Raw genomic sequence first — 26,699 nt, 5'->3', positions numbered from 1 at the left:
GATCATTTTTAATATATATGCATACATGTATTTGTATGGTGGGAAAGTGGAAGAGAAGTCTGAGAAAAAGAAGAAATGTAAAACAAAATCTGGGAAATCTGGGTGAAAGTTTATGGAAATTCTTTGTACTGTTTTTGATCTTTTTAAAGTCTAAAATCATTTCAAAATGAAAAGTTAAAAAAGAAACTTTATTATAGTATCTGTAATGTCAGTTCCTATTGAATTCCATAAAATAACAAGTCATAATATTGGGCTTAAAGTTTTTTCCTCTTTTTTAAACCTATTTTTTCTCCTATAAAAGCAACACATGGTTATTGTAAGAAATACAGAAAATACAGGAAAGTAAACAGTAGGAAAAATGGCCCAAAGTCCAATTAAAGACTCTACTGCTACCGTCCTGATTATAAAACTAACACATGCTCATGACAGAAAATTTGAAAAATTAAGAAAAACAAAAAGAAACGTCAACCATAATTAACTACAATGAACTTTTAAAATACTTCTTTACAATATTCTAAGCATTTTAAGAACTTAGATAACATACATTGATTATTAAGCATATTCATTTTTTCAGCAAATATTCAAGCATCGACTGTGTATCAGGCCTTGTCCTTGTTGCTTGAAGAAATATACTTGTGGACACAGCCCCTGTTCTCATGAAGGGTGTATTATGGTTGAGGAAAACAGACAATAAACAAGCAATGTGTCTGGTGAAAATAAGTGCTATGGGGAAAATAAAGCAATATTTTTTATAGAGAACAGAGTGGAAGGAAGTGGGTGGTGGTATTTCAGTGGTCACAAAAGGCCTCTCTGATAGGATGGTATCAAGTGACTGAAGAGGGGGAAGATGAATATCTAGGGAAAGAACCTTCCAGGCTGAATACAAATATGTGCTTGGTGTATGTCAGCAACATCAAGGAAGCCAGTGTGGCTAAAGGCTAGTGAGTGATGGGGAAAAGGGTAGAAGAAGAGGACAGAGAAATAGATGCCCTTCCCTTTCTGTTGGGGCGGGGGTCGGTGCGGACTGACTGGAAATCCAACAGAAGGCGAGAGATATAGTGACTTGGATCAGAATAGTGACATCAGGGCAGCTAACAGGCATACAGACTTGCTACACATTTTGAAGATGACTGACGTCATTTCACTATTGGACTGGATGTCTCTGATACAAGAGAAAGAAGACAATCAAAAGCACTGTAAGAGGAGAGCTTCCACTTGCTAAGACAGATGGGGGATGGCTGGGAAAGAGAGAAAGAAATCATAAGTGAAATTTTAGACATGTGGGATTAGAGATACCTATTAGAAATCCAAGGGAAGACACCGAGTGGACAGTTGTATAGTTGTATATAAGTTTGAAACTAGGAGATAGGTCAGAACTGAAGACATACATTTGAACATCATCAGCATAAAGATGTTATTTTGAGCCATGGGACCTGATGAGGTCACTCAGTAAATGAGAACAGGCAGAGAAGAGCCAAGTGGGGAAGATCACTGAGGAGACAAAGAACAGCTTGTGAGGTAGGAAAAACACCAGAGTGAGGTGGCGGACCACTGTGCAGGTGAAGAGAGTTTCTCCAGAGGAGGCAGTTATCTGTGAGTCGCATGCCAGTAACAGACGAAGTAAGAAGGCTGATCCTGGCCACTGGATTTTAGCAGCATGCGAGTCACTGGTCATGCCAATAAGCACAGTTTCAAAAGCGTTGAGTTTGATGAAATCTCAATGGGGACAACAAACAATGTGGGAAATAGAGGTCATGGAGATATGAACACATCCTTCAAGGAATCTTGCTGTGGGAGCAAGAAATGGGATGACAGGGAGAGGATGATCTGAAATTTACTCAAATTGGGAGATTTCTTTGCATATTTATACTTGATGAGAATGACACAGAAAGAGGGGGAAAAATAATACAGAGAAGAAAGAAGGTACATGTATCCTGGAAGCACCCTGAGGATATGGGATCCGGTGCTCCGTTGGAGGAGACAGCATGGATAGGAGCATGAACAGCCTGTCCATTTAAGGGAGGGTGAACAGGACACGTGGATGCAGAGCCTATCAGCATGCAATGTGTCAGAGGAAGACCTTTACTTCTGCTCTGATTGCTTTTCTTTTACCAGTGAAATAAGAAGCACAGTCATCAGCAGAGTGGGGAGGTGCGAGGTGGAAAGATATGAAATAGGCAACTAAGAGCACAAAAATTAATTAACACAGAGATTACAACGGGAATGCTGAGCAACACCAAGGGCCCACCCAAGGCATGGGCTCATGATTTTAAACCTTTCTTCTTTTCTAACATAACATTTAAAGCTACAAATTTTTCTCTATACACTTCTTTAACAAAATCCCACAAATACACTGGCATTTTGTGTTCACTACCACATGGTTAGCAATAGTTTCTAACTTCCCTTTTGAGTTTTTCTTTGACCCAAGGATTATTTTTTAAATACTGTTTGATTTTCCAATATTTGAGCATTATCTAAAAAGATTATAATTATCTCATTATCATCACTCTCTGTATATTAATCTTTTAAAACTTACTATTTTATGGCCTACCAGATGTCCCGTTTTGGTGTATGTTTCACGGGAAATTAAAAGAATGTGTATTCTACAACTTGGGAGTTTGGTATACAAAGATGAATTAAGTCAGACTGGCTGGTATACTGTTCAAACCCCCTATATCCTTACACATTTTCTGTCCACTTGTTCTTTCAATTACTGAGGGGTACTTGTTAAAATCTCCAACTATGATTTAGAGTTTGCCTACTTCTCCCCTCAGTTCTATTTTTATTCCATGTAGTTTGCAGTCCTCTTATTAGGTACATATACATTTAAAGCTCTGTGTTCTTGACTCTTTTATCACCATTAAAGGTCCTGGCTTATCTGTTTTATATTCTATTTTATCTGACATTCACAAAACCACACCAGCTTTCTTATACCTTGTGTTTGCAGGGCATATTTTTTCATTAACTTTCCTTAAATCAGTGTCTTCATCCTCAAAATGCATGTATTTTAGTCTCACTTTTTAATTTAGCCTGATAATCTCTGCCTTTTAAGAGGAAATTTAAAATGTTTCTATTTAAAGAAATTATTGATGTGGTTAGAATTAAATCTATCATCTGACTGTTTTCCATTTGGCCCTTCTGTTCCTTCTTCCTTTGTTCTTCCTTTCTTGCCTTCTGGGATAATCAAATCATTATTTTAGGATTTCATTTGATATCTATGTTATTCTTGATGGTTACTAGAAATTATACTATGTACCCTTAACTCATCTCTACTTTCAAATAACATAGTACTTCATAAACAATGTAAAACACAACAGTGTTAAGTCTATTTATCACTTTCACACTCAGCATTTACTGTCACATATTTTACTGTCACATAGATTATAAATGCCATAAATTTTAAACAGTTACTAGTCTTTTAAGCAGATACAGACCTAATTATTGATGACCTTTTCTATTTAATCCCATATTTACTTTGTCTGGACTCCTTGCAGATCCAGGTTTCCAAACGGTATCATTTCCCTGAAGCGTTAAGAATTTTTTGTAGTACAGGTTGCTGGAGGACTAATTCTCTGAGATTTTTGTCTGAACAAAATGTCTTTCATTTTTAAAAGATATTTTCACTGACTATAGAATTACAGAATGACAAGTTTCTTCCTTTTAGCACTTACCCACTGTTTTCTGGTCCAATGTTTCTGATGACAAGTCAGCTGTCATCCTTAACATTGTTCCCTTCTTTTACATGATGTATATTTTTCCTCTTTCTTCTTTTAAGATTTTCTCTTTATCTTTGTTCCTTTAGCAAAATTTTTGGTTTTTGGTTTTTGGTTTTTGTGTTTTTTTAGAGTCTTGCTCTGTTGCCTATGATGGAGTGCAGTGGTGTAATCTCAGCTCACTACAACTTCTGCCACCAGGATCAAGCCATTCTCATGCCTCAGCATCCCAAGTAGCTGAGACTACAGGCGTGCACCATTGTACCAGCCTAATTTTTGTATTTTTAGTAGAGGTGGGGTTTCATCATGTTGGCGAGGCTGCTCTCGAACTCCTGGCCTCAAGTAATCCACCTGCCTTGGCCTCCTTAGCAATTTTATTATGACGTGGTTTTCTTTATACTTTCAGGAATTTGCTGAGTTTCTTGTGTCTGTTAGTTGATATCTATCATCAATATTCAAAACTTATCTTCCATTACTTCTTCTGCTCTATTCCTTCTCTTTTTCTCCTTTTGTTCTGAGATTCCAATTACGTATATGTCAGACGATTTGATATGATCCCATATTTCGAATACTCTAAAATTTTGTTGTTGCTTTCTAAATTCATTTTCTCTTGTGAATCAGTTTAGATAATTTCTATTAACTTATTTCCAAGTTCACCAATCACTTCTGCTGTGTCCTGTCTGCTATTAGGTCCATCAGATGAATTCTTTCTTTCTGATACCGTATTTTTCAGTTCTGGCATTTAAAAAAATGATTTCCATTTCTCTGCTGAAACTGCTATTTCCTCACACATTGTTCATCTTTTGCAGTACATTCAATACATTTTTCTTGATTCTTAGAATTTCCATCTTTCTGACATTACCCATCTGTCCCTGCATGTTATCTACTTTTCCATTAGATCCCTCAGCATATTAATCATAGTTCTTTTAAATTCCTGGTCTGACAATTCCAACACTCCTCCCATATCTGAATCTGGTTCTGATGCTAGCTCTGTACCTTCAAACGGTGTTTTTTGCCTTTTAGTATGCTTTGTAATTTTCTGATGAAAACCAGACATGACAAACAAGATGAAAGGAATCCCACTACACAGGCCCTTAATGTTGTGCTGGTAGGGTGTCGGGTGGGGGGCAGTGAAAAGGGAGTGTTATACAGTCCTATGACTGGGGTCTCAGTCTTCTAGTGAGCCTGGGGCCCTGGGTCTCACTCCCGCTTCCCCTCAGGTTAGGCAGGACGACCAGAAGGGACTGGAGTTGGGTATTTCCCTCCAACCAGGTCTGTTAAGCTCTGGTAAAATCTCAGTCTGTTAGGCTCTGTTGAAATAATTTCTTTCGAGGGCAGGCATGTTAAAAAGAGTCAAATGTTTTGGGCGTTTTTTTTCAGACAGTTTTACTCTGTTGCCCAGGCTGGAATGCAGTGGTGTGATCTCTGCTCACTGCAACCTCCGCCTGCTGGGTTCAAGCAATTCTCTGCCTCTCCCCGCAAGTAGCTGGGATTATAGGTGCCCACCACCACGCCTGGCTAATTTTTGTATTTTTTTAGAGAGACGGGGTTTCACCACCTTGGCCAGGCTGGTCTTGAACTCCTGATCTCATGATCCACCCGCCTCAGCCTCCCAAAGTGCTGGGATTACAGGTGTGAGCCACCGTGCCCAGATGTTTTGGGCTTATTTTAAAGTCTATTCCCCTCTCCTGAATGGATGAACAAAGAGATTTTTCTCCAATCTTCAATGTAAGAACCTGGTAAGGTTGCTGGCAGAAAAACACACAAGTGTGGAAGCCCCTCTGACTGGGCCCCTCTGGAGCTTTTAACTCTCAAACTTGTCCTCAATGAGCCTCCAGCAACTCACCAAGTTTCTGCAACCCTGAAATGGTTCCCACAAGGCTTTCTGTTCCAAATCTGGGGGCATCAGTTTGTCCTGTAACTTCAGTTCTTTGATGGATCTTTCAAAAGGTTGGTTTTCAGATTATTGAGCTTCCTCTTATTGTGTAGACAGGAGTGACTTCCAAGCTCTTTAAAAGCCAGACCAGAAACTGGATGCCCCTTCAATAAATTTTTCATAACTACTCAAAAGTACTTATCAGCCATTTCCAAAATTGGGGTCATCTGTGGGTCTTGCTTCTACTGACTGTCTTCTGTTTCTCTTGATCACAGGTCACATATTTTTCCTTTTCCACCTATCTCATATTTATATTTTTATTTATGTTGCCAGACAACGTACGTAAAAGAATAGTAGATTAAAACAGAGAATGTTTACTCCCATAAAACGGCATCTTTTAAGGAAGACTACTACTTTAGGCTGCTGATAATCACAATCATGTACCTGATATGAGATAAAATTATATGAAATACAAAGAAGAGAGATGATAAAACCAGATAAATTTAGTGATAGCCAGAACTGAAAATTCAAATTTGGCTGACTCTCTAACTTGTGCTCCTAAGAATTATGATGCATTAAATCTTGCTATATTAAAATCCATATGGAGGAAGGAGAAATAAAAAACCTAACTAATAATTACTTCTACAATACCCTTAAGAAAGTATTTCTGACATTCCAGGTCAATGGGTAATGAGAGTCTGTGAATCCCCTATAATCCTGCCTTTTGTCGGGGTGGTGGGGCTCTTATACTTGCCATCAATTCTCCTGCTGACAGAACTTCTATCTTCTAGTTTCCTAAGTATACATTACTTTTTACCTACCTGCACTGGCTTTCTTTGTTCATGAGAGATGCAAAAATAAGTTTGCAGCATTAAAAATTCTTAAATTCTTGCTGTGTTCCTCCCAGTCAACTTCTGTCCAACACCTCAATATATTTTATCTTAACTTACCCACAACCCTAGCTTCAAACTGTACAGAAATTTACTTATAATCTAGTTCCTTCATAAACTGTGTTCTATCTTCCTCACCTCCCCAAAAAATCTTGTTTGGCTAAAAACATCCAAGAAAGTTATTCAGCGCATGCCTTTAAAATACTTAAATCTTTATCCTGAGTAGAACTGCACTTATGTCAATTAACACACCTCCAAATTTCAGATCCAATTATATAAAGCAACTGTATTAGAGTGCATTTGGTTGACTGGGAAACACAATGTGTCTCTTAAGGAGTATTAATAAAAACAATCACTTAAAAACCTTTGAAAAGAAAACAGACTTCCTTTCTCATTTGTACAATTACTCCACACATGAAAATTAAACAGATTTTATAATGATTTGCAAAGAGAGAAGCATATTTAAAATTAATGGAGTCACAGAATTTTGGGCCATTTATGACGACTATCCCTGCTCATTATGAGGAAGCCTGATGACTCCTAAGACATAAGAAATCTTTTTTAAAAAAATCAAAAACAACCACAGATGTATGTAATTATTTTGAGTAAGAATTTATAATAGTGTTCCCCCACAAATAACTATATGTCCAACATTAGTAAAATGGTTAAATAATTATGGTGTATCAATATAATAATCTCCAGCTATTCAAAAATGTGTCTTATAAGAATCAATACAGATGTTTACTGTACAGTATGGGCTATAAAACCATACGTACAATGAAATACCATCTGTATAAAAATATGTTCAAAGTATTACAAACAATTTTTTCTGATTAACGGAATTTTGTAAAGTTGACTCTTTTGTGTGTTTCTATGCTAAATTTTCTATATTATCTTAATAGTACCATTAATGTCGCCAAACTTTTTTTTTTTCGGCAGGGCTCACTAAATTTCTAACTCCTTTCTTTGTGACATCCTGAGAAGAATTTTAAGCGGGAGGAGCGAAAAACAGCTATTATCACAAGAACAAAGAAAAAAAAAGTAGCAAAACCAAACATATGAGGTATTAAAAAGAAGTTTTGTCATCCTTGGCACAAATGTCATCTCCTTTTTAAGCAAATTATATTGAAACTACATCATAATACCAGTAGGAATCTGATTACAAGATACTGTGATTTTAATTGATCAACTAGCTGACAGGAACAAGAGCATTCATATTATTAATCAAGGAAAATGATGAAAAAGCACTCCCGGTTTAATGTTAATTGCTACACTAAACTGTCATTATTTGAAGAAAAAAAATCAAAATTCCCTAGCCAGAAAACCAAGTAACACACCTAAAACTGTTTGCCAAGCGGCTATCCTCCCCCAGCCACTCTGATTGCTCACACTGTACTGTATCAGAAGTAACACTCAAAGAAAAAAATCTGAAAATTAAAACAGACTTAAAAAAATTATTGGACAAACCTTTGAATGTGGTGATCTTTTTAAACTATATGGTCATTCATGTTACAAATTTCCTCTCTTTCATTTCTATGACTGTTACCAAATTCAATATAGTCTCACTGGAAAGATTTCAATTCCCTAAAAAGCCTGTTAAAAATTTAACGTTGACAAAATTTCTGGCCCCTGAAGTCAAGTGTCTGATTTGGATGTAGTAAGAGCATATCCAGAGCTAAAAACCTACAGATTTCCTAAAAGTTATGTAAAGTTGTAGGGCCTTCAGAATTCCATTTGCTATCTAAGACCAGATTCTTTTCTTGCTTTATGCAAAGTCATTTAAATCCTCATGACCTTGAACTGTCTCCATAAGTGTGACAAGAATCAGAATGATCAGGTAACTCTCTTCCTATTTAGAAAAGACCAAAGAAACTCCCTGTGGAGTCCTGGTCTATTTTTCCTTCCCTAGAACAATTAGTTGCCCTGGGTTTTCACAGTAGGTCTCCCAGGGCAAGTCCCTGCTGCTCAAGCAGGGATGACCAGGGCAGGCTCAAGGCAAATCCCTAAGTTGCACTGGTGTTTCCCCTAAGATACATACGTAGAGAAAGTCTAGTCCCCCTCTGTATCACTTATAGGAAGCAGATAATTATACATCATCTATCCCAATCTGTACCTGAAAATGATTTTCTGCTGTGGGGAGTGGAGGTAAGGGTGGGAGGGGAGTGACACAGGTGTGGGGGGTGAGCAGCGAAGTGGGGAGGATTAAGATGATCCATTCTCATTTGGACCCACTGAATAATGGCCGGGTAGGTACCCAAAGGAATTTAAAAAAAGATTATGTTTTGACTTTGTCACAGGAATGAATACTCTGTAAAAGAAGACTTTTAATACTATAGGCTCATACATTCCTAAAATTTTTAAATACCTGATGAATGATTACAAAATTTAAAAATAACATAAAAACATTCCTTTACATTATCTTATTCTTCCTAACAACTTTAGCTCATATATATTTGCATATAACTTTCCTCATCCCCTGTAATATATTAATATCCAGTGGCAAACCACGAACAACTAAAGATTCATGCAAAACATTGATGTCATTTACTATGTGCTAGTGTTGTCTTGTAGCAGGTTGTAATAACTGCATATCTGTTTCCTACTTTATAATCATGTTGATGTGACTTATCAATTATTTTTAAAATTATAAATGTGGTTAACTTCTAAGCAGAACCCAATTCAAAGTTATTTGCTGTCCCCTGTACTTACTTTCCAAATTTGGGAGCATCAGTTTGTCCTGTAACTTCAGTTCTTACACGGATCTTTCAAAAGGCTGGTTTTCAGATTATTGAACTTCCTCTTATTGTGTAGACAGGAGTGACTTCCAAACTCTTTAAAAGCCAGACCAGAAACTGGATGCCCCCTCAATAAATTTTTCATAACTACTCTAAAGTACTCATCAGTTATTTCCAAAATTGGGGTCATCTGTGGGTCTTGCTTCTACTGACTGACTTGTGTTTCCCTTGATTACAGGTCACATATTTTTCCTCTTCCACTTGTCTCACATTTATATTTATATTTTTATTTATTTTGCCAGACAACGTGTGTAAAAGAATAGTAGATTAAAACAGAGAATGTCTACTCCCATAAAACGGCATCTTTTAAGGAAGACTACTACTTTAGGCTGCTGGTAATCACAATCATGTACCTGATAATGAGATATAATTATATGAAATACAAAGAAGAATGAATGAACAAACACTAATAAACTACAGATAATCTACTTTGATATTCTATCACCAATCAGTAATTCAGTGTCACAGGCAATTTGAGCTACTATGACAGAAGACCACAGAGTAGGTGGCTTATAAACAATAGAAATGTATTTCTCACAGTTCTGGAGGCTGGGAATTCCAAAGTCAAGGTGCCAACAGATTTGGCGTCTAGTGAGGGTTGCTCTCTCTTTTTCAAGACAGTGCCTCATTGCTTTGGCATCACTAGGCAGAAGGGGCAAGGTGTCTCTCTCAGGCCTTTTTAATAAGGGCACTAATCTTATTCATGAGGACTCCACCTCATGACCTCTTACTTCCCCAAAATCCTAGCTCTAAAGACCATTACAATGAGGATTAGGATTTCAATGCAGAATTGTTGGGAGACACAAACATTCAGTTCATTGCACTCAATTATCTTCGTTTTCCAAAATTATATCCTTGGCAGTATATATCACTGTGCTTCTCTTTCTGTAACGCTCTTTGGGTTGTAAGCCCCAGATGCACTCAACGAACCTGAAGTGAGGAAGGGTCACTGTGAGGACACCCAAGCCCTGTACCACAAATGGGAGGGGAAAGCCATCCTGGGCAGGTCAAGAAGCAGCTGCTGCCTCCACCTTGTGGGCCTTGCGGTCTCGCTCATGTTCTTGCTTCTCTTTGTACATCCTTCTTTTGCCTTTCCTCATCAACTGGCTTCCTTCTGCTTCCTCCCGGGTTCAGCCCCCTCCCACAACTCTGCCTAACCGGTGGTCATTACGGCTTTTTCACCCCCAGATGACATTTTAGCAGTAGGTCTCATAAGAGACTAGCAAATTCACTGCATTTCTTAGTTCGAACTTCCTGAAACGATCTGACTGACCCAGCTCATCTTTTCCATCCAGACACATGGGTGTCTAATTTTGTGGGTCATCTCTGGTGCTTACCGGAAGCACAATCTCTCGGGTGATTCCTAGCATCCTGTTTTAAAGCTCCCCAAGTGACTCTGATAGAGAAGCCAGGTTGAGATGCACTCCAGTAGCGTAACTCAGAACTGACTAACCACTAGGCAGGATCCCAGCCCTGGTCCAATCATGAGGCTACAGTGGATAGGGTGGTACAAAACACAACCAAAGCTAGAGTGGTTTCCTATTGCTGTTGTATCAAATTACCACCAACATAACAGCTTAAAATAACACAAATTACTATCCTACAGTTCTGGATGTCAGAAGTCAGAAACGAATTTCACTGGGCTAAAACTAATGTATGGGCAGATCTGTGTTCTTTCTGGGGACTTCAGGAGAGAACCAATTTCCTTGCCTTCTCCAGCTTCTCGAGTCTGCCTGCATTCCTTGGCTCATGGCCCCTCTTCTTCCATCTTCAAAGCCAGCAAAGGCAATTGGGTCCTTCCCACATCACGTCACCCTGGCACTGATTCTTCTACCTCCCTCCTTTCCCATTTAAAGAACCCTTGTGGATTATACTGAACCAAACCAGATAAACCAGGGTAATCTCCTTCTCTTAAAGTAAGCTGACTAGCAATCCTAATTCCCTCTTACACGTAACATAACACATCCACAGGTTCCAAGGATAAGGACATGGACATATCTGGAGGGGCTATTACTATTCTATTTACCACAAGGGTCACGTAGAACAAGGCATACTGTGTGGGCAGATTCACTTACAGGAGACTGTGGCCAAGCAAACACCATAAACACAACTAACACAATACTCCGCTGATTATTACAGCATGAGATACAGATTGATTATTAAAACTCTGACAGTTTATGTTGGCTTTCATCACTTACAGTTTGCGCCAACAGGCATTTCAGCCATAAAAACAAGAGACTAAAAGCATTCCTACAAAAATAAATACACGCAAAAACAATTTTACCCTTCAATAATTTACAAGCAGTCTTCATGTAATTATGTGAATTTGTATATTTTTATCAATTACCACTACCAAAAGTCAATCATAAGAGCTTAGATTCCAGAAAAATTTTATTTTAAAAAACATTTTATGTAATTTCTTTACATACTTTTGCCTTAGCTAATGATTACAGATATTAAAAATATATCCGTAACAATACAGTACAATTCTATTAAAGAAACCAATACTTACCTGCAGCGTTTCTTCAAGATAAATAAAAGTAGTTGAGTTAAAAAAAAACTTGCCCTTTGCTTGAGGCTACCAATATGCGACATTTCATGGAAGATTTTCTAGTTATTAACAGAGTTTCTGAAAAATTTAACTGTGAAAACCTGTCACCAAAAATGCCACATAAACCACCTAAACTGAAAAGGAGCAGGATGAAGTGAGAAAACAAGATCACAAAATAAATGTAAAAGTTTAGGGGAAAATAGTGCAACTTCAAAAAGCTTTGAAGGAAAAAGCATTTTCATGCATATTTGAGTCTTATAAAATATTCTTCGGATATTTAATATTAATATTCAAAATGAGAATAAGAAGCAGCCTTTTCTTCCTAGCTTGCATTTGCCATACATCTATACATGCCAATATATACATGGTACCATATACATATAATAACCAGCTGATCTGTTCACCTCAATGCAGAAGTCAGTATCTGCATTTTAACTTTTAGTAGGTTAAAATCAGCAAATCTATTGTTTGGCTTTATACTATGGTTCATTTGGGATGTTATTCAATCAACAGATATTTATTAAGTAGGTACTATGTGCCAGGCATATTACAAGTGTTAACTAGTTTTCAATCTATTACACTTAAAAAACAAAACAATTGGTCCTATTCAAGTTTAACAAAATAATTCATAATAATTGATAGTTTAAAAAGAACTACCAATTATCTTCATTTTCAAAAGCTTTTAAAAATTAACACTACTTTAAATCTGTACATTTGATCTCATCTAATAATTTGTGAGTTCGTAAGAGCATCACATCTTCATTGCCTAAAGTTAAGCATCACAAGCCCAGTACGGGTGCAGTGGTCAATTTCATACTGGGAAATACAGAAGGAGAAAGGATCTTTTCCTTAAAGCTGCAATCTCTTCTTTGGACAATCATTTAACTATTAAAATCAATTTGCTAACAAAAAGTTAATGTCATTGGTAATCAGAAAAAAGATGGCTTACTCAGACTGCTCAGCTGGCGTATGATAGCGGCAAGAGTACTATTGGTTACACATTCAAGTTCGCTGGTAATCCCTTCAGGCAGAGCTCCCCGGCACAAGTGCCGGGGCTCAATGTTCCTCTTCACTAAAGGCATGGCTCACAATCTGAAAATTGAAAACACATTCTTTATAAGCTCATATTCACATTTTAACAAATCTGGAATTTTAATTCCCTTGAAAATTGACTATTTTCCAGGAATTTTCATTATCCTAAAATTTCTATGTGACAGAATCAGCTAAAATGCAACAAACAGTGAATTACTTTAGTGAGTTTTATAGAGCCTGAAGGTGTATGTATAGTATAATCTCACTTCATAGAAAAATAATATATTCCATATTTCTGACTTCTCTCTTCACTGAAATGAGGAGAGAGAGGAAAGACAAAAAGTCCACATGTATCAAGAGCAAGAGAGGAGACACAAGCCACAAACCTGAAGACCACTTAACCAGATTAAGAGACAGGAAAGGCCACCATTACGACATCACCCCAGTTGTCCCATAGAACTGGTGTTTATGGTTTCTTTGAATAAACGTAGAAATTGACCCTCCGAGTCTTGAAGCCTGAGCAAGTTACATTTGTCTTATCTGAATTGCTTTCTCAGGCAACCATCCATCAGGCCTTCCAGGTAGTATTAAAAAACTAAAACTTACTAGATCATCTCATCTGGACCATGAGAAGTCAGACTCCTCACCCATCATGACTGCTTAAGACCACCTGTTCCCTGTTGACCAACTCCTCTTCCTTATCTCTCCCTAATTCCTGTTTTCTCACATATAGTTACCTTTCTTCCTGCTACATAAACCCCTAATTTTAGTAGGTCAGGAGGATGGATTTGAGGCTTATCTCCATCTCCTGAGCTATAGCACCCAATCAAAGCTTTCTTCCCTGGCAACACTCATTGTCTCAGTGATTGGCTTTCTGTGTGGCACGCAACTGGACCTAGACAAACCTCTGGCATTTTGGTACACCTAGGCTGCTAACTGGGGGCAGCAGGTGAATGTCCCCATTTACCAACCCAAGCAAGTAAGCCCACCTGAGCCACAGAACCTTCTCCCTCCCTACAAAAGGCTCAGGAGTAGGAGGCACCAGGTAAGTGTGAAACGGGAATTGAGGGGAGATAAAACAGGAGGGGTGGCTTTTAAAACTCCTTTTAAGAATGCCTTCTCCCTTCCTGGGCTGCCTTCCTCCACCCAACCCAGGATGTTTTACTCTCTGGAAAAGAAAGGTAAATTAAAGAATTTGAACTTGGGACTCTAGGCATAGCTAAAGGTAGGGGAGGAAATGTACTGGAAACAGCAATATTAAATCAAAGTCTACAATGACTGGTGAGACAGCTCCCCAACCTCTTGTTCCACTTGGCTCCTAGAACACAGGCAGCCTGGCTTTTACTCCCATCCAAAAACACTGGAGCATTCCTTCCTGGGGAATGTTTGAAGAGAAAAGATCTACAAATATGAACACTGGGGAGGGAGGCTTTCCCCTGTTGAAACTGCCACCCAGGCAGTAACACCTGTCAAAATCTCCCCAAGCACCCAGAGTGCACCAGCTTTTAGTGCCTCAGACTTAAATAAGAGTCAAGGATCACCAGACACTTCAGAAAAGCCTTCTCCAACATCCTAGGCATCCCTTTCACCCCTCTCTCACCCCTCTCCTCAAAAAGGAGATGATATGCCGGGCTCAGTGGCTCAAGCCTATAATCCCAGCACTTTGGAAGGCCAAGGTGGGTGGATCACTTGAGGTCAGGAGTTCGAAACCAGCCTAACATGGTGAAACCCCATCTCGACGAAAAATACAAAAAAAAATTTAGCCAGGTGTGGTGGCACATGCCTGTAATCCCAGCTACTCAGGAGGAGGAGGCAGGAGAATCCCCTGAACCCAGGAGGCAGAGATTGCAGTGAGCCAAAATCGTGGCACTGCACTCCAGCCTGGGTGACAGAGTGAGACTGTCTTAAAAAAAAAAAAGAAAAAAAAAGACATGATAAATAAAATCTTAACTTTCTATTTAAGGAGTTTATAGAGTTTCAAACCTCCTAATCATACAACCAGCCTCATCTTCATACAAAACTAGAAAATCCAATGACTGGAATATATTTTCATTTTAACAAGATTATTGATATAGTTTGGATGTTTGTCCCCTCCAAATCTCATGTTGAAATGTGATCTCAGGTATTGAAAGTGGGGCCCAGTGGGAAACTTTTGGATCATGGGGGTGGATAGCTTGGTGCCATCCTCCCAAGGTTACTAATTCCAATAGATGGAAAACAACTCACCCAAGAGGGCCCTCTTCAAATGCAAACCAACCAATCCAGAGCCCACACACCTATCACACCTATCACCTCCTCGATGTGGCTCTCACACTCCTAGCCACTACACCCACCTGCACATCACCCCATCGCCAAACTACTAGACAAGTAGAAACAGCCCCCAAGCTGAGCCCACTGAAATTATTCAAACCCGCCAATCCTGACTCTGCTTCCCCTGCTTTGTCCACTCCTTCCCACAGAAACCACAAAAAAGACTCCGGCCCACAGTTCCCCCTCCCGCTCTGCCACCTGAAGGACCCTGTGCTTCCTATGTGGCCCTGCGTGGTGTGCTGTGACCCCCTCCTCTTGGGAACTGTAACAAGCTATCTTTTCTACAGCAATTGTCTCCTAATCTGTTGACCTCACTATACCTCACATTTTCTATAAATACACTCTATTTTAGAGCAACAGGGAGCTCTGAGAGGGATTTGGAAGGGACAACATGTCGGCACTTCATTCATTTCCCCATTAACCATCCCAAGCAAACTGTAGGGGTCTCTGTGCCTGGCAGAGGCAGGACTCACAGTTGTCTTCTTCCCAGATGAACTATGAGCTGCCTGAATTTGGGACTGAGTCCATGAATTCCGTGTTCCCCACAATGCCCTGAACAGCCCTCGACACAATCTGATTATTCAAAAAATGTTTGCTGATTGTACAGCCATAGACATTTACATATATATTTCTCTTTGGCCTTCCCTTGGGGTACTTCATATATTGTTGTTGCAATATTTCAGCTTTGACTAATTAATCCCCAGCCTTCATTTCTCATGTTCATTAAACCTCTATTTGGAACTCCTATGCCTGTATAAATACAAAAGACAAGAGAGAAAGGCCATGCTACCTGTCTAGAACTTCAGAAAAGAGGGCTTTGCAGCTCTTCTTTAAAGTTCTAATAATGTAGTAATGATTTTTATGGTTTTCAAATTCAGTGTCAATTACTTGTCTTAGTTTAGTGGTGCTATACAGAGTACCTGAGACTGGGTAGTTTACAAAGAAAAGAGGTTTATTTGGCTTATGATTCTGGGCACCTGCACCTGGTAAGGGCCTCAGGCTGCTTCCACTCATGGTGGAAAACAGGAGGACAGTGGGTGTATGCAAAGAGATCACATGGTGAGAGAAGAAACAACAGAAACCAAGGAAGCCAGACTCTTTTTAACCACCCACCCTCACAGGAAGTAATCCATTCCCACAAGAGTGAGAACTTACCACATAGGGAAAGCACTAATCTATTCATAAGAGATCCCACTAAGCCATACCTCCCAACATCTGGGGGATCAAATTTCAGTATCAGTTTTGATGGAGACAAACTGCATCCAAACCATAGCGTACTCTAACAAATATATTCTTCTCCCAGACAGCTTTTATCGTCTCTAACACTAATTCAGTTTTGAATAAATTGAAGAGCAAGGAAGAGTCAAAGGAAAAAATGCTGGGTCAGTGATTACCCTTGAAAATACTTTGCAATTACAAAAACAAACATTTAATGAACTAATCCAGTTAGTCACCAACAGAATACTTAAGTACGCCTCTTGATTCCTTTATTGGAAGAACTATGACCCATCCGAATCATTCTTCAAAGCCAGTCTGTCTGTGAAGAATAAAACAATGATTGCTAATAAAATGTTTAGGACTATTAGAGGTTATATAAAGTATTAGTGTTAGGTCTGTAGTTTGTCCAGCTTTTCTGGGAAATGTCTCAGTTTAGAGAGATAAAACCTGGTTCACCTAACTGTGAACTAGATCCCAGACATGGCTGAAACTGGGCCAGGGTCCTTCCCTAAGAATTTGGAGGTGGGACTATGCTATCCAGCTTGGTCTGGCTGTTCTCTTCAACTATGGAAATGGATAACTCCCACCACATGAAATGGAGAATGACAAAACTAGTCTGCAGCAAGAAATCAGGATGAAATAACCGAGAAAAGTTGACAAAGATGAATTAAAGACAAGAACTCCTCGTCGGCTCTGCTGAATCTCCCTTAGACCTCATGGCAGACTAGGAAAGGTCGCTCACACCCAACCCCCTCTCCTCCCCACTGCAAGGGTCAGGTTTGCACTGTGGTTTGATGGCTCTCTCAGCCTCCCCAGTTTCTACCCCCTTTTCTTTCACATAGGTGGTATCCTTAATCAAATCCTGTAGCTGTGATCCCACCTTGGTGTCTGTTGCTCAGACCCAGACAAACCCAAGTGCCCTGAGAATGATCTGAGAAAGCAGGTGGTGAGATGGGGGATCTGGGACATGCTCACAGACCACTCTGCAGTTGAGGATGCCATCCTGATAGGAGGGTAGTCCCTGGCACAGGTCATGGCTCGATTGCTAAAGATTACACTGACGGTGACCTGGAAAATGTCCAAATGAAGGGATACCTTTCATGTGCAAGGCAATAATGCAGATTCAATGGAAAAATGCCAGAAAAGCAGCGGAGTTGGCTAGTCACTGCTAAAATTGTACTAATGCCCTGCATAAGGATAACGGGATACTGAACTGCAGTTAACAAGCAGTTAACAGCTAAATGTGAGGGCAACAGGGCCTTCCTAGTGGGTACAAAGCAGTCTTCGCCACCACCTGAATTGGATGGGCAGACAGAATGAAAAGCTGTGGGTTTCCCATTTCCAAGGTCCAATTGTGAGAGTAAGATCTGGAAATGTTTAAATCTCAGCCAAGGCAAGTGAAATATGCAGGTCTGGGCCCTAAGAGAGAAAACCCAGCATTATGAAAACTGGGATGGGGAATTCTAGATGAATGCCTATGATATTGTTGAGTCTAAACAACCTACCTGCAAGTCCCTCAATTGGGACTCTCTGGGCTTGCACTTGGCTGAGCTGGAATATGCTGCAGAGGCCTCTCCCCTACAGGGCAGCAGGTACCCTCCCCCTGCAGGCATTACATGCAACTCTTCTTTCTGGATGCTAAGTTGATAACAAAATACGAATTCCAGCAACAACCTAGCTGTGAAAGTGCTGGGCCTAAGAGAGGAAAGAGAGCAACACCGTCATGCTGACTGGACAGACTAAGCACAGGGTGGCTAGCACACAGGAGCCCTTGGTAAGACACACACGCTCCAGAGGGTGGCAGATAAGCCTTATGAAGATTCAGGGTCTGGCAACTGCGGTGAAGTTCTGAGGGACCCAGTGCTCAGAGGCATGCTGGGTATCTCCTCCTAAGGAAAAGACAATTTGTTATATCTTGCATCCCCCAATGCTGAGGAAGCCCAGTGCCGATTAGGTTGGGTTCTGGAGGCAACACACCTGGGATATGGCTCTGGTCTACAGCCTGCATGACACGGCAGCTGCCAGTTTAGAGTGGGGCTCAAGGCAAGAAAGGACCCTTCAGCAGGTCTAGGCTGTGGTGCAAACAGCCTGGCTGCTAAGGCTGTATGACCCAGCAGAGACATTGGTGGTAAAAAATAAAAATAAGTTCTGTTCCAAGATGGCCGAATAGGAACAGCTCTGGTCTGCAGTGCAGCTCCCAGTGTGATCGACGCAGAAGACGGGTGATTTCTGCATTTCCAACTGAGGTACCTGGTTCCTCTCATTGGGACTGGTTGGACAGTGGGTGCAGCCCATGGAGGGCGAGCCAAAGCAGGGCGGGGCATTGCCTCACCCAGGAAATGCAAGGTGTCAAGGGATTTCCCTTTCCTCGTCAAGGGAAGCCATGACAGACTACCTGGAAAAACAGGGCACTTCCGCCCAAATACTGCGCTTTTCCCACAGTCTTAGCAACCAGCAGACCAGGAGATTCTCTCCCGTGCCTGGCTCGGTGGGTACCACACCTGCGGAGCCTTGCTCACTACTAGTGCAGCAGTCTGAGATCAACCTGTGAGGAAGCAGCCTGGCAGAGGGAGGGGCATCCACCATTGCTGAGGCCTGAGTAGGTAAACAAAGCAGCTGGGAAGCTTGAACTGGGCGGAGCCCACCACAGCTCAGCAAGGCCTACTCCCTCTATAGACTCCACCTCCGTGGGCAGGGCATAGCTGAACAAAAGGCAGCAGAAACTTCTGCAGACTTAAAAGTCCCTGTCTAACAGCTCTGAAGAGAGCAGTGGTTCTCCCAGCATGGCATTTGAGCTCTGAGAACGGACAGACTGCCTCCTCAAGTGGGTCCCTGACCCCCATGTAGCCTAACTGGGAGACATCTCCCAGAAGGGGCTGATAGACACCTCATACAGGTGGGTGCCCCTCTGGGATAAAGCTTTCAGAGGAAGGATCAGGCAGCAATACTTGCTGTTCTGCAATGTTTGCTATTCTGCAGCTTCTGCTGGTGATACCTAGGCAAACAGGGTCTGGAGTGGAGTGCCAGCAAACTCCAACAGACCTGCAGCTGAGGGACCTGACTGTTAAAAGGAAAACTAACAAACAGAAAGGAATAGCATCAACATCAACAAAAAAGACATCCACATGAAAACCCCATCAAAGACCAAAGGTAGATAAAACCACAAAGATGGGGAGAAAGCAGAGCAGAAAAGCTGAAAATTCTAAAAACCAGAGCACGTTTTCTCTTCCAAAGGATCACAGCTCCTTGCCAGCAATGGAACAAAGCTGGACGGAGAATGACTTTGACGAGTTGACAGAAGTAGGCTTCAGAAGGTCAGTAATAACAAACTTCTTCTAGCTAAAGGAGCATGTTCTAACCCATCGCAAGGAAGCTAAAAACCTTGAAAAAAGGTTAGATGAATGGCTAACTAGAATAAACAATGTATAGAAGACCTTAAATGACCTGATGGAGCTGAAAACCATGGCACAAGAACTTCATGACGCATGCACAAGCTTCAATAGCTGATTCAATCAAGTGAAAGAAAAGATATCAGTGATTGAAGATCAAAATAATGAAATAAAGTGAGAAGACAAGTTTGGAGAAAAAAAAGTAAAAAGAAACAAACAAAGCCTCCAAGAAATATGGGACTATGTGAAAAGACCAAATCTATGTTTGACTGGTGTACCTGAAAGTAACAGGGAGAATGGAACCAAGTTGGAAAACACTTTTCAGGATTATTATCCAGGAGAACTTCCCCAACCTAGCAAGGCAGACCAACATTCAAATTCAGGAAATACAGAGAACACCACAAAGATACTCCTCGAGAAAAGCAACCCCAAGACACATAATTGTCAGATTCACCAAGGCTGAAATGAAGGAAAAAATGTTAAAGGCAGCCAGAGAGAAAGGTCGGGTTACCCACAAAGGGAACCCCATCAGACTAACAGTGGATCTCTGGACAGAAACCTTACAAGCCAGAAGAGAATGGGGGGCAATATTCAACCTTCTTAAAGAAAAGAATTTTCAACCCAGAATTTCATATCCAGCCAAACTAAGCTTCATAAGTGAAGGAGAAATAAAATCCTTTACAGACAAGCAAATGCTGAGAGATTTTGTCACCACTGGGCCTGCCTTACAAGAGCTCCTGAAAGAAGCACTAAACATGGAAAGGAACAACCGGTACCAGCCACGGCAAAAACGTGCCAAATTGTAAAGACCATCGATGCTATGAATAAACTGGATCAATTAACAGGCAAAATAACCAGCTAACATCATAATGACAGGATCAAATTGTCACATAACAACATCAGCCTTAAATGTAAATGGGCTAACTGCCCCAATTAAAAGACACAGACTGGCAAACTGGATAAAAAGTCAAGACCCATCAGTGTGCTGTATTCAGGAGACCTATCTCACGTGCAGAGACACACACAGGCTCAAAATAAAGGGATGGAGGAAGATCTACCAAGCAAATGGAAAGCAAAGAAAACAGGGGTTGCAATCCTAGTCTCTGATAAAACAGACTTTAAACCAACAAAGATCAAAAGAGACAAAGAAGGCCATTACATAATGGTAAAGGGATCACTTCAACAAGAAGAGCTAACTATCCTAAATACATATGCACCCAATACAGGAGCACCCAGATTCATAAAGCAAGTCTTTAGAGACCTACAAGGAGACTTAGACTCCCACACAATAATAATGGGAGACTTTAACACCCCACTGTCAATATTAGACAGATCGAGACAGAAGGTTAACAAGGATATCCAGGACTTCAACTCAGCTCTGCACCAAGTGGACCTAATAGACATCTACAGAACTCTCCACCCCAAATCAACAGAATATACATTCTTCTCAGCACCACATCACACTTATTCTAAAAGTGACCACATAATTGGAAGTAAAGCACTCCTCAGCAAATGTAAAAGAACAGAAATCACAACAAACTGTCTCTCAGAACACAGTGCAATCAAATTGGAACTCAGGATTAAGAAACTCATTCAAAACCGCACAACTATGTGGAAACTGAACAACCTGCTCCTGAATGACTACTGGGTACATAACGAAATGAAGGCAGAAATAAAGATGTTCTTTGAAATCAATGAGAACAAAGACACAAATACCAGAATCTCTGGGACACACTTAAAGCAGTGTGTAGAGGGAAATTTATAACACTAAATGCCCACAAGAGAAAGCAGGAAAGATCTAAAATCGACACCCTAACATCACAATTAAAAGAACTAGAGAAGCAAGAAGAAACAAATTCAAATGCTAGCAGAAGGCAAGAAATAACTAAGATCGGCCAGCTGTGGTGGCTCAAGCCTTTAATCCCAGCACTTTGGGAGGCCGAGGTGGGCGGATCACCTGAGGTCAGGAGTTTGAGAACAGCCTGACCAACACGGAGAAACCTCACCTCTACTAAAAATACAAAAAATTAGCTGGACGTGGTGGCACATGCCTGTAATCCCAGCTACTCGGGAGGCTGAGGCAGGAGAATTGCTTGAACCCGGGAGGCAGAGGTTGTGATGAGCTGAGATGACGCCACTGCACTCCAGCCTGAGCAACAAGAGCAAAACTCTGCCTCAAAAAAAAAAAAAAAAAAAAAAAGAAAGAAATAACTAAGATCAAAACAGAACTGAAGGAGATAGAGACCCAAGAAATCCTTCAAAAAATCAATGAATCCAGGATCTGGTTTTCTGAAAAGATCAACAAAATTGATAGACCACTAGCAAGACTAATAAACAAGAAAAGAGAAAAGAATCAAATAGACACAATAAAAAATGATAAAGGGGGTATCACCACCAATCCCACAGGAATACAAACTACCATCGGAGAATACTATAAACACCTCTATGGAAATAAACTAGAAAATCTAGAAGAAATGGATAAATTCCTGGACACATACACCCTCCCAAGACTAAACCAGGAAGAAGTTGAATCTCTGAATAGACCAATAACAGGCTCTGAAATTCAGGCAATAATTAATAGCCTACCCACCAAAAAAAGTCCAGGACCAGACAGATTCACAGCCTAATTCTACCAGAGGTTCAAAGAGGAGCTGGTACCATTCCTTCTGAAACAATTCCAATCAACAGAAAAAGAGCGAATCCTCCCTAACTCATTTTATGGGGCCAGCATCATCGTGATACCAAAGCCTGGCAAAGACACAATAAACAAAGAGAATTTTAGATCAATATCCCTGATGAACATCAATGTGAAAATCCTTAATAAAATACTGGCAAACCAAATCCAGCAGCACATCAAAAAGCTTATCCACCATGATCAAGTCAGCTTCATGCCTGGGATGCAAGGCTGGTTCAACATATGCAAATCAATAAATGTAATCCACATACACAGAACCAACGACAAAAACCACATGATTACCTCAATAGATGCAGAAAAGGCCTTTGACAAAATTCAACAGTCCTTTGTGCTAAAAACTCTCAATAAACTAGGTATTGATGAAACATACCTCAAAATAATAAGAGCTATTTATGACAAACCCACAGCCAAAATCATACTGAATGGGCAAAAAACTGGAAGCATTCCCTCTGAAAACCGGCACAAGACAAGGATGCCCTCTCTCACCATGCTTATTCAACATAGTATTCGAAGTTCTGGCCAGGGCAATCAGGCAAGAGAAACAAATAAAGGTATTCAATTAGGAAAAGAGGAAGTCAAATTGTCCCTGTTTGCAGATGACATGATTGTATATTTAGAAAACCCCATCGTCTCAGCCCAAAATCTCCTTAAGCTGATAAGCTACTTCAGCAAAGTCTCAGGATACAAAATCAATGTGCAAAAATCACAAGCATTCCTATACACCAATAACAGACAAACAAAGAGCCAAATCATGAGTGAACTCCCATTCACAATTGCTACAAAGAGAATAAAACACCTAGGAATCCAACTTACAAGGGATGTGAAGGACGTCTTCAAGGAGAACTACAAACCACTGCTCAACAAAATGAAAGAGGACACAAACAAATGGAAAAACATTCCATATTCATGGATAGGAAGAATCAATACTGTGAAAATGGCCATACTGCCCAAGGTAATTTATAGATTCAATGCCATCCCCATCAAGCTACCAATGACTTTCTTCACAGAATTGGAAAAAACTACTTTAAAGTTCATATGGAAACAAAAAAGAGCCCACATTGCCAAGACAATCCTAAGCAAAAAGAACAAAGCTGGAGGCATCACGCTACCTGACTTCAAACTATACTACAAGCCTACAGTAACCAAAACAGCATGGTACTGGTACCAAAACTATAGACCAATGGAACCGAACAGAGGCCTCAGAAATAACACCACACATCTACAACCATCTGATCTTTGACAAACCTGACAAAAACAAGAAATGGAGAAAGGATTCCCTATTTAATAAACGGTGCTGGGAAAACTGGCTAGCCATATGTAGAAAGCTAAAACTGGATCCCTTTCTTATACCTTATACAAAAATTAACTCAAGATAGATTAAAGATTTAAATGTTAGACCTAAAACCATAAAAACCCTAGAAGAAAACCTAGGCAATACCATTCAGGACATAGGCATAGGCAAGGACTTCAGGACTCCATGAGTCCCTGTGCAGTAATATTAAAAGTAATGGAAACAAAAGCCAGAATAAACAAATGGGATCTAATTAAACTAAAGAGCTTCTGCATGGCAAAAGAAACTACCATCAGAGTGAAAAGGCAACCTACAGAATGGGAGAAAATTTTTGCAATCTACTCATCTGACAAAGGGCTAATATCCAGAATCTACAATGAACTCAAACAAATCTACAAGAAAAAAACAACCCCATCAAAAAGTGGGCAAAGGATATGAACAGACACTTCTCAAAAGAAGACATTTATGCAGCCAACAGACACATGAAAAAATGCTCATCACTGGCGATCAGAGAAATGCAAATCAAAACCACAATGAGATACCATCTCACACCAGTTAGAATGGCAATCATTAAAAAGTCAGGAAACAACATATGCTAGAGAGGATGTGGAGAAATAGCAATGCTTTTACACTGTTGATGGGAGTGTAAATTAGTTCAACCATTATGGAAGACAGTGTGGTGTTTCCTCAAGGATCTAGAACTAGAAATACCATTTGACCCAGCGATCCCATTACTGGGTATATACCCAAAGGATTATACATCATGCTACTATAAAGACACATGTGCACGTATGTTTACTGCGGCACTATTCACAATAGCAAAGACTTGGAACCAACCCAAATTTCCATCAATGATAGACTGGATTAAGAAAATGTGACATATATAAACCATGGAATACTGTGCAGCCACAAAAAAGGATGAGTTCATGTCCTTTGCAGGAATATGGATGAAGCCGGAAACCATCCTTCTCAGCAAACTATCACAAGGACAGAAAACCAAACACTGCATGTTCTCACTCATAGGTGGGAATGGAACAATGAGAACACTTGGACACAGGGCAGGGAACATCACACACCAGGGCCTGTCGGGGGTTGGGGGGCTGGGGGAAGGACAGCATTAGGAGAAATACCTAATGTAAATGACGAGTTAGTGAGTGCAGCAAACCAACATGGCACATGTATACCTATGTAACAAACCTGCATGTTGTGCACATGTACCCTAGAACTTTAAGTATAAAAACAAAACAAAACAACAGTAAAACTCACCATGCCTGAGAGCCATGATTACTAGCTATGTAAACATTATTGCTGAGGTAAAAACATTTACAGGATAATTAAAATGCCCCTTTTCAAACATGTTCCTTACAAAATGAATGCCCTGAGACTCAAAAAATAAATAAATAAAAATAAAATAAAAATTTAAAAAATAAGGAAAACAGGACAATATGGAGTTTGCGGCAAGCTCCAGCAGGAGAATCAAAGGCTAGGCCCTAGGACCTGCCATCACATCAGAGTATTAAATGCACTATATTACCAAGACCTGGTAGAGATCACAGAGAACCAGGGGTCCAGGCATGCAAAGCTCCCCAGAATGAGCTAAGTTCTGTCAGTCAAGTTATTAATTCAAACTAGCAGCAGGTGACCATAAAATAGAAATGGGACATTCAAGATTGAACCACAGTAGAACCACAGGATACAATTGAGTCCCATGAGCAGGAAACCCAGACCTCCAAGTAACCCCCAAGAGCTGTAGTGCCCCTCCCCTGTGTGCCTAGGTTACACAGGCAGCAGATTCATACATCCAGGGGAAGGAGGAAGGAAAGCCTGAGCTTGGTTTTTCAGACGGATCAGCTCAGCACATGGGTGTTAGTCAAAAATGGACTGTGTGTGCTGCAGCAGTACTCAGGATGGCCCTCAGAGACAGTAGAAAGGAAAATCTTCCCAGCAGGTGGAGCTGTGGGCAGGACACCAGTTCATGACACCGCGTAGCTTGATCTGAAATGCGTGAAGATGTGTGGGCAGTGGCCAACAGCCTGGTTGTATGGTCAAGGTACTGAAATAAAAAGAACTGGAAGATGAGGAACAAGGAGATCTGGATAAAGGCCATGTGGGTAGAAATTCGGGAGTGGGCACAGGGTGAAGATTTCTGTATCACTTGTTAACCTCCACTGGAAAGTTTCCCACCAAAGAGACACTGAACACAAAGCAGGCAAAAATCCGCCAGCCTGCATCATCGAGAAGTCCACCCAGAATTATCAGCCTGATGGACCCCACACATCATCGCATCTGACGAGGGGAACCACTTTACAGTGAAGGACGTCGAGCATGGGCCCATCGACAGGATTCAATGGTCACATCACATATCAAACCACCCAACGTGGGTCCATCCCACTGAACGCTGGGCCAGCCTTTTCAAGCCACACTGAAGCACAAGCTTGCCAGACACTCTGAAAGGATGGTCATACTCCACAACACAGTACACTTACACATCAGACGCCTCTAGATGACAGTGGGGTCCCAAGGAGGAGGACGTGGGCTTAGGCGCCTAGAGCTGGAGGCAAGAAAAGCCCTACTTAATGATCACCACCAACAGCCCAGGGGAACTTTCTGCTTCCCATTCTGCACCAGTGGACACTGCAGGGCTGGGGGTCTGAAATGGGGCACACACTTAGCAGGAACAAGGCAAAGATCCCACTGAACTGCAAGTTCTGGATGCCACCACGGTACTTCGGACTCATGTTACCATGGAATAGAAAATGAAAAGAGGAATCTCCGTACTGGCAGAGGAAACTGACTCCAGCCAGCAGGAAGAGGTAAGACTGTGTTCATGCAAAGGAGGCAGGAAGGAACCCAGGTGATCCATTCAGGATCCTTGAACTTGTAATCCTACCTTGGCATCTCCTCCTGGGAGGAGCCAGGTAGCTTAATTACCTACCTTA

The 26,699-nt window shown here is 40.6% G+C and overlaps 1 protein-coding gene across 4 annotated transcripts in view; it reads right to left on the bottom strand.

Moving 5' to 3' along the window:
- The window catches only part of WASF3 (WASP family member 3), a 131,279-nt gene that overhangs the window by 33,893 nt on the left and 70,687 nt on the right, over positions 1-26,699 (bottom strand). For all 4 annotated transcript variants that reach the window (XM_004054285.5, XM_019039893.4, XM_055359720.2 and 1 more), the window contains one exon: positions 12,775-12,917. In XM_004054285.5, the coding sequence (XP_004054333.1) occupies positions 12,775-12,907 (133 nt within the window). In that variant the 5' untranslated portion in view covers positions 12,908-12,917. The remainder of the gene's footprint in view (positions 1-12,774; positions 12,918-26,699) is intronic.

This window comes from Gorilla gorilla, chromosome 14, assembly GCF_029281585.2.
Source record: "Gorilla gorilla gorilla isolate KB3781 chromosome 14, NHGRI_mGorGor1-v2.1_pri, whole genome shotgun sequence".
In the NCBI taxonomy this organism is placed as follows: domain Eukaryota; kingdom Metazoa; phylum Chordata; class Mammalia; order Primates; family Hominidae; genus Gorilla; species Gorilla gorilla.
Note: the sequence above shows the minus strand (reverse complement) of the source record. Positions and strands in the feature narration are given on the sequence as shown.